The sequence below is a fragment of the Globicephala melas genome, chromosome 8 (genome assembly GCF_963455315.2).
Source record: "Globicephala melas chromosome 8, mGloMel1.2, whole genome shotgun sequence".
Lineage (NCBI taxonomy): Eukaryota > Metazoa > Chordata > Mammalia > Artiodactyla > Delphinidae > Globicephala > Globicephala melas.
In genome coordinates this window covers 5,867,502-5,881,433 of record NC_083321.1, presented here as the reverse complement: position 1 = coordinate 5,881,433, position 13,932 = coordinate 5,867,502, and the positions used below count along the sequence as shown (strand labels likewise).

The 13,932-nt window shown below is 37.5% G+C and overlaps 1 protein-coding gene across 1 annotated transcript in view; it reads left to right on the top strand.

Moving 5' to 3' along the window:
- TOP6BL (TOP6B like initiator of meiotic double strand breaks) overlaps positions 1-13,932 on the top strand; it is an 88,619-nt gene that overhangs the window by 35,173 nt on the left and 39,514 nt on the right. Inside the window, exons 4-7 of the mRNA XM_070046086.1 lie at positions 3,760-3,869; positions 10,786-10,869; positions 12,046-12,101; positions 12,841-12,912. Coding sequence (XP_069902187.1) covers positions 3,760-3,869; positions 10,786-10,869; positions 12,046-12,101; positions 12,841-12,912 — 322 coding nt within the window. The remainder of the gene's footprint in view (positions 1-3,759; positions 3,870-10,785; positions 10,870-12,045; positions 12,102-12,840; positions 12,913-13,932) is intronic.

Sequence of the window (13,932 nt, the reverse complement as noted above, 5' to 3'; positions counted from 1 at the left end):
ATGGGCAGGAAAATTTCCCCAGGCAGACATCCAGGGCAATCATAGGGGTCATGTCATGCGTTTCCCTTCTCTCAAGGATCACAGCTTGTGCTATTTATTGCTCAATGCCTGAAAACAATTGCCTAGTATATTTTATCCAGTTTTATAGTAGTTTTTGGTGGGAGGGCTTATTTGGTACCAGTTATTTCATCACTGCAGAAAGGAGAAGTCCCAATATATGGTTTTGATGTATGTTCACATTGCCACAAGACTGAAATTTTTCTATCTACTTTTTCTTTAAGAGTTGAAGAGCTATGTCAATAAGTAGTTTGATATTGATATTATATCATTCTTTCCCCCTTATCTCCACCCCATCTCAGCAAAAAGGTGCAAATGTAAACTCATTTTCAAAGATCATGCTGGTTTATTTAGTAGTTCTTTCAGCAAGGGCTTAAGGAATATAAACATATTAAGTTTCTCATTCTTTAATGGTAGTTTGTTTCTCTTAAAAGTCCAGAGTCAAAGTGAATTTTCTTCAGATCTTTGAAGATAGTACTCAATTATCCTCTGGCATCTAGCATTGTTGATGAGAAGTCTAACTCATGTTTCTTTTGGCTAATTTGATTCTCTTTTGTAGCTTTTAGGGTTTTCTCTTTATCCTTGTTATTCTGGGTTTCATTGTGATGTGTTTAGCTGTGTGGCTCAGTCATTCTTTATTCTGAATTTTTAAAATTTTTTTTTAGTGTTTTTGCCTTTTAGAAATCTGTTCTTAATGTCTTTTATCTTTTCCTTCTTTTAATTGATATATAATTCACATGTCATAAAATATACCATTTTAAAGCATATAATTCAGTGGTTTTAAGTATATTCACAAAGTTGTACAACTGTCATCACTATTTATAACATTACATTTTCACCCGCAAAAGAAACCCTGTACCCATTAGCAGTCACTCCCCTTACCCCACCCCCTGTCCTTTGGCAAACACTAATCTACTTTCTGTCTTTATGGATTTGCCTGTTCTAGACATTTCATATAAACAAAATAATACACTATGTGGCCTTTTGTGTCTGACTTCTTTCACTAAGCATAATGTTTCCAAGATTCATTTATGTTAGTATGTAGCATGTAACAGTACTGAATTTCTTTCTCTGGCTGAATAATATTCCATATTTTGTTAATCTGTTCATCATTTGTTGGACATTTGGGTTGTTTCCACTTTTTCCTACTATGAATCATGCTTCTATGGACATTCAAGTACTACTTTTTCTTTTAAATATGCTCTTTTACAGTGTCTAATCTACCATCCATAGGGTTTTCATTTCAAACACTGTATCTTCAATTTCTAAGATTTCTAATAGGGTTTTTGGCTGTTACTTTCTGTTTAATTGATGGCAGTGTATTCTTGTTTCATGGCTTCTTTTTATATTTGAGGGTATAAAATACAGAGCACTTATTTTTAAAGTTCTTTTCAGATTGTTTTATTAACTCTATTTCTTTCCTCAGGTATACATTTTGTTGGTTGATATGTGTCCTATTTTTCATGGTATTGGTCTTCACTGGTTGGTAATTTTTAGTTAAGAGCTAATTGTCCATGACCCTTTTGTCCTGAACACATCCTGCATTGACAGCCTTCCAGTAGGAGGTTCTCTGGGTTGCTGAGCCCTAATCTGCAGGGCACGTATCTTGGATTAAACTTTGCTTGAGTGGAAAGATAAAAGGCTCTTGTATCTTAATAGAATATATAGTTCTGAGTCTCATCCGTACTTATATTACATGGCTCTAAGGCCCTCAGCCTGCATCACTGATGCTGCTACTAGCATCACTTGGCTTTTAACCAACCCTCAGGTAGGCAGGTGGCATCCCTTTGGCTTTTGTTCATGTTTTGGTCCCTTGCTTATACCTCCTATGTGTGGCCTCTGTGGCTCTTGCTCTTAAACCTGTTGGTGTTGCAATATTAGCTCCATTTTTTTTTTCCATTCCATGCCTCAAACATGGGGCATCTTTGGTCCTTACTTACCATTGTGGATTCTCTCTCTCTTTTTCCTTTCGAAGATTAGGGAAGAATACCTCTCTATTTCTGGTCTATAAAGATTTCTCTTTTCTTTTTTTCTCACTATAACTATATTTTGTTTTGTTTTAATTTTTATTTATTTGGCTGTGTCATGCGGTATGTGGGATACTAGTTCCCCGACCAGGGATCAAACCCGTACCTCCTCCATTGGAAACGTGGAGTCTTAACCACTGGACCACCAGGGAAGTCCCTATGACTATGTTTTATTAAAATTTAAAAATACTTGTTTTATCATTTTATGTGTTTGAATGGGAAGATAAAATTTCAACATATGCTTGACTTATCTTGAAACAGAAGGCTTTTTATTTAGTTCTACTGTTTTACCTTTTCACATTTAACTCTAGTCAATCCATCTGGATTTTTTTTTTTTTTTTTTTTTGGTGTATGGAGTGAGTTAATTGAAATTAATTTCCCCCAAATAACTACTCATTTAAAAAAATCATTATTAAGATTTCTAGAGAATTCCAAGTTATTGACAAACCTTTTTCTCATGTATCTACATGTTTTCCCTATTTTTCACTGTATTACCACTTTATAGGATTGAGGAACAATTTTTTCTTATTTCACAGAAAGGTAATTGAATCACAGAAAAAAGGGGGTCACCCTAGGTCAGAAAGTCAGTCAGTGGTAAATCTGAAGATTGATGTAAGTCATCCTGGTTTAGTGCCAACTTCATTAAACTTCAGTGTAGCATAACCTTGCTGCCATATTATCTCAAGCTTTGTTACTGAATTATATTTGAAAAACAAACTAATGGCAAGAAAAATATTACCCATTAAGATTGATAGCTAGAACTTGATCTTCTTTGAGATAGTTAAAGCTTATTAGATATATGGTATGAATGTTTTAGAAGAAAGTTGTGCTATTATTTTAGGATATATGTTATTGTTATTAAAATTTTTAAGTTGAATTCTTTTATAATATCAACATTGTCAACCTCATTTATAAGGTAGAACGTTCAGAGACTGAGATATATATTTTTATTCATATTTAGTTCTCCATTCTAATACTACTATAGAGGGGAAATAAGGGATGGCATTTTATGAAATGGGAGATTTGGGTTTTTTTCCCTTTATAATATTAGTGCCAGGGTACAGAAAGAAAGAAGGATGGTGCATACTTTGAGGTTCTATTTGTTGGTGATGATCCAGGACTCACTGATGCTTTGTGTAAAGAGTTCTGAATCAACATATGTAAATATACGAAGTGGTTAATTGACAATTAAATTAGCAAGAGTTTGCTTCTCTTGGGTAAAAAAAGGCATTAGGCATTAGGTAAATGCCTGAGAGGGTCATTCTTGAATTTTTCTGTTTTAAGTTCTAAATTAGCTCACTTACTGGATTTGTGTTATTAAATAATGAATTGATTTATTTAAAAATATAAGAATATCAGTTAGAGCTATCAACTCTGAAGATTTGTGGCATTGGATATGTCCTTGTGGAAATTAAGTGAAAATACAAATTGATTTAGCAAATTTTCAATTTGTGTAAAATTGAAAACATGTGATTAAATGTCTTATCCCCATAAAGTAATTCTAAATGTTTAAGCAATTTGCTGATGCATAGCCATCTCCGGTCATATTTAAAATTTTGCAGATAATCTTTTCATCAGGGAAGAGACTTCTTGGCTTATCAGTTTAATAACTCCAGAAACTCTGGTGCTTATGCAAACTGCTTGTTCTATTCTGCCACCATCTCTTCTCACACAGAAATACAGTCTATACTGCCTGGACTCTCTGCAGAGCTGAGCTGGACTTCAGAGGAAACCAGCTATTCTCAGGACGTGTCAGGGGTAACACCCTTCCAGATGATTTTTGAGGCAAGTTTTGCTGTGGTTCTATAAGTTAATGATGTTTTGATTCTTATTTTTCTACAAATGTAATAACAGGAAAGAAAAACCTAGGTCCGTTACAGTTCAAAGTTGAAATGAAATAAGGCATTGGTCCCCAAACTTCCGTGTGCCGATTTTAAATCACCTGGGAGCTTTCAAAATAGTGATGTTTGTGTCCCACTTCAAGAGGTTGTGATTTAATTGGTCTAGGGTGCTGGATTAGCCTGCTTAGGCTGCCATTAAAAAAAAATACCACAGGTTGGGTGGCGTAAACAACAGAAACTTATTTTCTCATACTTCTGGAAGCTAGAAGTCCAAGATCAAGATATCTTGTCACTGTTCACATGACCTTTCCTCTGTATGTATGTGGAGAGAGAGCCTTCTGGTGTCTTTTCCTCTTCTTACAAGGACACTAGTCCTATCAGATTAGGGCGTCCCGTTATGACCTCATTTAACCTCAATGACATTCTTAAGGCCCTGTCTCCAAATACAGTCACATGGAGGCTAGGGCTGCAACAGATGAATTTTGGGGGACACAATCCAGTCCGTAAGATGTGTGGCCTGGGCTTTGGAATATTTTTAAAATCCCAGATGATTCCTAATGTGCAGGTAAATTTGAGAACCACTGAAGTAAATCATTATTTGAATTTGGATCTCCTGAAAAAGAAAATAAAAATGGATTCCCAGTGCAGATCCTATTTACATACATTTTTATTAGGTTGGTTTAAAGATCTTTATTGATTTTTTTGTAGCCCAGATTTATGAGAGTGACAATTGAGTTCTCCATTCCCTTTAACAATTCTCGGATCCCCTATCTTGCTTCCTTTGAACTGGTAAGAGACAAAGAATTAGAGTACTTTAAATGTTCTCCCAAAAAGCACTTGGGAGGCCTTTCTCCATGTTGGAACAATTATATCCTTCTTCTAAAAGGAAATGACTATGGTATCGGGACAAAAGATATCCGTGGCTGTGCCTTATCTTGTTTAGGGGAACGAAGGGTAAACAGTCTGGAGCAATTAATGGTTAGTCAGCTCTAAAACTATTAATGTCAAGTAGCAATAAAAAAGCTGATTTCACTGAGCCAAGGAAAGCAGTTCTAGAAAAGGAAATCATGTGTTTTAGCCAGTCTGAACAAACAATGGTAATTCTTATACCTAACATATATATTATTTAAGCCTCCTGACAACTCTATGAAATGGATAGGACAAGGATTATCATCACCCCATTTTACAGATACAAGAAAACTGAAATTCAGAGAATTTGACTGACTTTCCCAAGGTCATACCAAAGTTAAGGACAGAAATAGAATCTGAATCAAAGTCTTACTCACATTGATCAGTGCTGTTTCAATATTCATTTCTTTACTCAGAAACCTGTGTTTGTTCACGACAGCTTCACTGTGCTAGACAGAGTCCCAAGACATGTTACTTGATCCCAAGGAACTTGGAATCTAAAGGAAAAGATAGATAAGTAAACAAATAATTACAATGCAGTGTAATATATATCATGATACAGGTATGCACTGATGCTGAGGTAGCTTAGAGGAAGGGTACCTAACCCAATGGGAAGTTGTCAAGGTCTAGAGGTCTTTGATGAGACTGAAAAACAGATTTTCTGGGTATAAGAAGTTCAGAGACTTGAAAGAACAAAAATTTATCATCAGAGTGATAAAGTTTCTTTCTTTTTTTGTTTTGTTTTTCCTTATTGCAAGAGCAGTGTTTCCCTCAGGAAAATCAAAGTGTGCATTTAGAGTACAGATAATTGACTTAATCAAGGTAGCCACTATTAACATCTTGGCGCATATTTTTTCATGTAAGAGTGGGACATTTTAGTTTAAGCCTTCCAGAACAATACAGTTCCAATCTATGGCCGTGGAAGTAGGTGGCTGGAAATGAGTGGAGGTCAAGGTCGTTGGAGTTGAGGAGGTCAGAGAATTATGAGACCAAATTGTTGCTTAGACTGGTCATCTGTTTGTATGTGGAAGTCAGCCAAGATGATGGCAGGACAGAGGATGATGGCAGAGGATGATGGCAGTACAGAGGAGAACTGTGAGCTTAGTGCCCAGTAATCAGTTGGTGATAGGTGGGGCGAGGTAAGAGCAGTATAACCTAAGAGGAACAAGGATTTCCTGAAAGTATTTGCTCTATTACATCTCATTGTCTCTGATACTGTGCAGCTATTTAAAATATTTTTTAAATAAATTTATTTATTTATTTATTCTTTATTTTTGGCTGCGTTGGGTCTTTGTTACTGCGTGTGGGCTTTCTCTAGTTGCCGGAGCGGGGGCTACTCTTTGTTGCGGTGCACAGGCTTCTCATTGCATTGGCTTCTCTTGTTGCAGAGCATGGGCTCTAGGCGCATGGGCTTAAGTGGTTGTGGCTTTCGGGCTCAGTAGTTGTGGCTCACAGGCTCTAGAGCGCAGGCTCAGTAGTTGTGGCGCACGGGCTTAGTTTCTCTGCGGCATGTGGAATCTTCCCGGACCAGGGCTCAACCCGTGTCCCCTGCATTGGCAGGCGGATTCTTAACCACTGTGCCACCAGGGAAGTCCCTATTTAAAAGATTTTTGAATGAAGAGAATGAGAAGAGAAAAAGGGGAGGTTGTGAAAGATTTCATCATACACGTATATCTCAACTGGGAAGAAGGGTCAAGTGGCAAGGTTTATAGCAAAGGCTAGTGAATGGAGACCTCCATGAAAAAGCGGTAATAAATGATCCACTGCTTTGGGCATGTGAGGAGAGCTCATTCCAGGGAAGACTGAGGAAAACTTCATTTAAGAGAGATGCTGGTTTTGTGTTTATGCTCAGTCAGTCCTGCATCTTGGAGTCCATTAGGCTAGATAACATGTCTTTCCAAAAACAGTTTGATTTTGCAAGATCTTCTTGATGAATTTATCCATTTTTGTATTTATTTTTGCCATGATACAAAATGATAAAATGGGTAGAGATATACATATATACATACAAACCTATCTATCTTTGTATTTCTCTATTTCTCCATTATCTATCATCTATCTACTTACCTATTTAAGCAAAGAGAGAGAGAGACAGAGACACTGACTTTCTTTTAGAAAGTCATATAGAACCCATAACCACATAAGTTCATGTTTGAAAATATAAAACAGCTCCCATATTGTATCATATGATTAGACTTGTATTTAAAGGCTGAAACATGTGCTTCAATAGTAGTTTCCGCTGCCCAGGGCTGGCAGCATATGTTTTTTCCTAACAACATGTAAGTAAATTCACTGCTTCTGAAGGTATGTCAGGCCTGGAGTACTGGGTTTCTAACACCCAACTGTAAAAGGCTGTAAAAGACTGTGTAGTGTCGCTTTCTTTCTTTCTTTCTTTTTCTTCCTTTCTTTCTCTCTCTCTCTCTCTCTCTCTCTCTCTCAATAATTTATGAGTAGATCTTAAAAGGAGCTATTTGCTTTGTGTTAAGTATCCTCCACTGACCTGACGTTATGTCACTTTATCTTCTCAGTCTGGATTAGGTGCCAATTGTTCTTGTGTATTTCTTTAGCGTCTCTTATATATTTAAATCATAAAGCTTCTTCACATTGTCATACAAATTATTTATTTTGTCTTTCTCTTCTACTTAAGTGTAAATTCTTCAAATTCAGAGATTGTTTTATTTATCTCTGTAAGCCTAAGTACATGATAAGCTACATTAAGTGTTTTATCAGTGAATAAATACACATACATGTTCAGTAGTCATGTTTAAGCATTGCCCATCAGGCTCCATAAAAAATAATGATAGATTACGTAGTATCTGATTCAGATAGCTATGTGTACAGAAAATGAACGTTCTTGGAGAGGCAGCGTTTCATAGTGAAATGTGGGCTCTGGAGTCAGATCTAGGTTTGAATCCCAGTTCTGCCACTTAATTAGCTATGTGTGACCTTGGACAAATTAATTCGCTTATTTAGTCATTATCCTCATCCATAAAGTGGGGGTATTTCCTACTTGTATATAAACTGCTTGGCATGTAGCAGGTGTTCAGTAAATGGTAGTTCCCATCCTTACTAATTGTAGACCCTCTCTGGTAGCTGCTCAAGGAACTTTCACTTACTTGGTTGCCTTACTGCTAGATATAATTAAGCCCTTTCTGTGATATACCCTATAATCACTAAGTTACAAAAGTTTGAAACTGTTCCAAGAAGTTGTTTTGGAAGTGTTAAGTATAGGAAATGCTTTTAAGAGACCATTGCTTTTCTACTATTTGAACACTTTATAATAAAAAATTTTAAAAGAAGGTTGTGACTATGGTATGTATGCTGCAATTACTGTTTAATTACTGCTGTTTACATGTGTGAATAATCCTAGATTTGTTTCCAGAATTTTTTAATAATCCCCATCCATTTTTCTAATACTTTCAAATATTTTTATAATAGTTTTTCTAATTATCCCCACCCATTGCACAGTTCTTTTTTTTTTTTTTTTAAACGACAATAATCATTTATTATGTCTCACAATTTCTGTGGGTCAGGAATTGGGGTGCTAAATTTTGGTTCAGGGTCTCCCATAAAGTTGCAGGCAGATGTCAGCTGGGGCTGCCATTGCACAGTTCTTGATCTCTTTTTCAGTGTACTTATAAAGAGTATTATATTTCTTTTTATTTTTTAAATTTTTATTTATTTATATTGCGGTACGTGGGCCTCTCACTGTTGTGACCTCTCCCGTTGCGGAGCACAGGCTCCGGACGCGCAGGCTCAGCGGCCATGGCTCACGGGCCCAGCTGGTCCGCGGCATGTGGAATCCTCCCAGACCGGGGCACGAACCCGTGTCCCCTGCATCGGCAGGCGGGCTCTCAACCACTGCGCCACCAGGGAAGCCCATAAAGAGTATTATAATAGTTTATTCTTCATTAGATATTTACATGTTTCTTCTTTATTGTGTTATGAGATTTTTGGGGTCTGGGACCTTTTTTCTCTTTTAATATACACCTAGTACATGGCTCTGTATTTTCTGAGCCACTAATAAGAACTTACTGGTTGGACTTCCCTGCTGGTGCAGTGGTTAAGAATCCGCCTGCCAGTGCAGGGGAAACAGGTTTGAGCCCTCATCTGGGAAGATCCCACATGCTGCAGAGCAACTAAGCCCGTGCGGCACAACTACTGAGCCTGCACTCCTAGAGCCCGTGCTCCTCAACAAGAGAAGCCACCGCAATAAGAAGCCTGCGCACCGCAATGAAGAGGAGACCCCGCTCGCTGCAACTAGAGAAAGCCCGCGCGCAGCAGTGAAGACCCAACGCAGCCAAAAATAAAAAAATATATAAATAAATAAATTTATTAGAAAAAGAAAAGAGGGGCTTCCCTGGTGGCGCAGTGGTTGAGAGTCCACCTGCCGATGCAGGGGACACGGGTTCGTGCCCCGGTCCGGGAAGATCCCACATGCCGCGGAGCAGCTGGGCCCGTGAGCCATGGCCGCTGAGCCTGCGCGTCCGGAGCCTGTGCTCCACAACGGGAGAGGCCACAACAGTGAGAGGCCCGCGTACCAATAAATAAAATAATAATAAAAAAAATAAAAATAAAAAAAAAAAGAAAAGAATTTACTGATTTCTGACTCTATTTCTTCTTCATTGACTTCTCCATTTTTTCGGAGACGCATTTTAACTTCGGTTTTAGGGACACTATATTAAATATAGTATAGGAAAGTGGTTAATACTAAAGCTTTGGAGCCAGATCAGGCACACCTTGGCAAAGTTGTTTAACCTCTTTGAAATTCATTTTTTTTTATCCATAAAATGTAGGTTATATGTACCTAATATGGTTTCTGTGAGGGGTAAATGAGGTAATATAAGTAAAATATTTAGTACCATTCCTGGAATAGAGAAAGCCCTCATTAAGTGATAAATCTTATTATATTTGTATGGAGGTATCAGGGTATATTGGAAAAAGCATGGACAATTGTTGTTAGATAAACTTAGGGTCAAATTCTGGCTCTATTACTGAATATCTTAGGCAAGTTGCATAACTTCTCTGAACCTCATTTTTTGGTTGTTTTTTTTTTTTGCCGCACTGCAGGGCTTGCAGGGCCTGAAGGGATCTTATTTCCCCGGCCAGGGATTGAACATGCGCCCTTGGCAGTGAAACCTCGGAGTCCTAACCCCTGGACCTCAAGGGAATTCTGAGCCTCATTTTTTTTAATCTATAAAGAGGGGATTGTAATACCTGACTTGAGGATTGTTGTAGATATAGCACCTGCACATTGCTTGCCACATAGTAGGCATTCATCAAGTGGTATCTATTATTGTTACCATGTCTAACATATATTTTCAGATTATTCTTTGGTCTTTAAAACAGTTTTGTGAGGTTGAAAGGCTAAGTTTTATGCCTGTTTTGCAGATGAGGAAATAAGGTCCAGAGAAGTTAAGTGATTTTTTTTTCATGATTACTGCAGTAATTTTTATAGAGCCAGTATTAGAACACAGGTCTTCTGACTTCTGAGCTTTCTGCTTTGCAGCTTTTCCTTAAATACAAATGTTTGGATGAATGGATTAAGGTTTAAAAATAGGTTCTTTTTAGTGCCTGCTCCTTTGACTCCACTCAGATTCTTAATACAGATTGACCCACATTAGAATAGTAAAGATAGAGTTACTCTTCTCAGCTCCAATGTAAATTACTTTTAAATTTGTTCCAAAAGGTGGTTTTGAGATTGTGGGTTTTACTCTGGTATTTGTTCATGTCTCCTGAAGTTCCATGAAATTAGGTACCTTAGCCCAAGAAGTGATGGCTATTAGATTACCTTTGGTGTTCAGTTTTCAGACCCAAAGATGTTTCCCCTTGGATGTCTGAAAAGCTTTCTGAGGTGTAGTTACTTTTATAAGAAGAAATACCATAATTTAATTCACTTGTGCTCTTGGGTTTGTGTATGTGCAGTGGATGTTTTTGTTATGTTGTTACAGGTTCATGAAAAGCCCAGAACTTTGATGACAGATAGCCTGGTTATAAAGAATTTTTTACGCAAAGTCATCACTGTGCTCCCCAAGGTAAGCTGTTCTTTTGCACAATAACGATTCTCTTGTTTAAGTCATATGTTTTTAAAAGACTTCTACTCTGTAGGGCATGGAAGGATCTGATTGGTCCTCTTTCTTTTAATTACAGTGATTAAAAGTTTTAATATTGAATTGATTTGGTTCCTGTATCCCTAAGGCAGGCTTGATGTTGGTCATGTGACATAGTTGAGAGCCCTTGGATATAGAGAGAACTTTCTTTTGGGTTCTTATTTTCACTGCCTTACTGTTTTATTGTATCACTTTGGATACCTCGTTTCCCTCTTCTGCGCTTCATTTTTCTTTTAAACCTGGATGATAAACTTTGCTGATTATCTCCTTTTTTTCTAAAGTGACTATAAGAGCAACTAAGGAAATTTTGGTAAAATACTTTGAACTCTGGAAAGCTAAAATTTTTATTATTACCTGTAGTTTGATATGTTCATAAAGTTGCACACAAGTATGCTATATAACTTCCCCTTTTTTTCTGGCATGTTTCCTACTTTTTCTGTCTTAAGCAGGATTCAGTACTTAATTGTTTGCCAGTCATTCTTCCAAGTGCTCTCCACGTACTCACTCATTCAACCCTGCCAACACCCCTTGTGAAGTAGGTTTTATCATCATTCCCATTTTATAGCCAAGGAAATATGGTACAGAGGTTAAATCACTTGCAGGACCAGGATTTGAAATGAGGCAGTCTGGCTCTAGAGTTCCTTGTTACCCATTATATTATATAGAAAAAAAATAGAGGTTGAAGGTATAAAATAATTAGAACAGTGAAGTAAATTGGAAGGAGGACATAAGAGATGGGGATAGGGGAAGAAAAAACAAAGAAAAAAGCATGGAATATTCCATATATGAAAACAATGGAAACAATAGAGAGAAAAATTGATAATTCATTTAAGACGGGGAGAAGAGATACATTAGGAGAACAGCAGAGGACAAAAGGGTAGTATTTCCTCATAATTTGTGACTACTTGGAATTGTAATGTAGAACTCAATGTATTTAAGATGCAGAATTTGAACACAGACAAGTGTTAAGTATGTTTAGGGAAAGTGCAATGGAAAAAAAAAAGTGATACAAAGAATATCTTCTCCTTTAGGAATTGAGTATGGAAAATTTTAATCCCTATTCTGGTTCATGTTAAATATCACACCCCATTTATTTTGCAGATTAGATTTAATTTTAGTGTAAAGGTGAATGGAATCCTCTCCATGGAGATCTTTGGGTAAGTCCTTAATCCATGGCTTAAGTTTATGCAGTGGCTCTACAATTTTTCTCAGTCATTATTGTCCTATTATTTCCAGTGGGTTCACAGTTTGATTTCTTGACTCGAAGTCACTTTGAAACTAATTTTCTGAGACCCCGCCCCCCACATTTTCTTATTGTAGATTAGTTCTTTTTTTAATAAATTTATTTATATTACTTTTGGCTGTGTTGGGTCTTTGTTGCTGCGCGCAGGCTTTCTCTAGCTGTGGCGAGTGGGGGCTACTCTTCATGGCGGTGTGCAGGCTTCTCATTGCGGTGGCTTCTCTAGTTGAGGAGCACGGGCTCTAGGCGCCTGGGCTTCAGTAGTTGTGGCACACGAGCTCAGTAGTTGTGGCTCGCGGGCTCTGGAGCTCAGGCTCAGTAGTTGTGGCGCACAGGCCTAGTTGCTCCGTGGCATGTGGGATTTTCCTGGACCAGGGCTTGAACCCGTGTCCCCTGCATTGGCAGGAAGACTCCCAACCACTGTGCCACCAGGGAAGCCCTCTAGATTAGTTTTTAATGAGTAAGTAGATTAAACCTTTCATGACTTTCCCTTTCACTAGAATGAGAAAACTTAAAAATAGACATTTTCCCCTTGGTTAATTGGTTACTAAATTTCAGTAATTTCTGGGGTTGGTACTCATGGGCCAAAATTTGTAAGAGGCAGAGATTGGTTTTAGAATCTTTGAGATATGGCTTATCTTTTCTTTGCTTTGCAGGGCAGAGAATGAACCTACTTTGAACCTGTCAAATGGAATTGCGCTTGTCGTAAACCATCAGCATTATGTGAGGTGAAGGGGAAAGCACTGTTGTCCCTCTCCATGTTTTACTCTCTTACTATGAGTATGAATGTGGGCAGAAATTGAAAATGGTCTCAGCTGTCAATTCTTAGTGCCAAGTGTCAGATTCTCTGTAAGAAAATTGAAAGTAAAAATTTTAAGCTATCTGTATTGAAAACGATGATTATTCCTGGCTCCTTGAATATATTCTAATTGACCTGAGGACATGCATGTTCCTTCTCCTCTCCATGCCTTAATTTCTTCTGTAAATGAAACAAAACAAACCCTGCTAACTCCAATCCCATTTAGACATGAGAAGAGAGGAATGACTTTAGAGATTACTTAAACTCTTGGCTAGAGAGATACTATGACTGCAAAGGAATTCTTTGTATATTATTGCTTGTGTATTAGCATTTTGCATAGGTTTAGAAATCATCTTTCTTCCCACCTCTACCTTTTTCAGACTGCAAAAAAATCCATGGAGGAGGTGGAAAATAAATGGAGTAGAACCCTGTGCTTTGCCTTCCTGTACTATCCAGTTACCACAGAACCCAAAGTGAACATGAATTATAGCAAGAAAATGCCTAACTTATGTTTAAGTCCAGCAAATCTATTCTTTATTCAATAGTTTCTGCCTCCACTTATATGCCCTGGATCAACACTGGTAGTCATAGGATCTTAAGGCTTGAAGAGACTGTCTATGGTTTTTCAGTCTGTTTTCTTACTTTTGACCAAAATTACCTCTCAGATTAGACTATGTTTTATTCTTTAATATCTGCAGGACACAAAACCCCCACCCCACATCTTTATTTAGTAATCTTCTAGCATCATACAATCCCTACAGGCAGACGGCCTTGCTATCATAGATTGACTGAGAGAGTTCCTCTAAGCCAATGTTTGTGGACATATTTCCCTGGGTGACCTGATTAGTTTAGAGAAAGGGGGAAAGGTTCATTAACATTTCTTTTCTGTTTAGAAAAGAGCTGTTGGAAAGTAAGCAAATACCAAATTTCACTAGATTCTTTCTAGAAG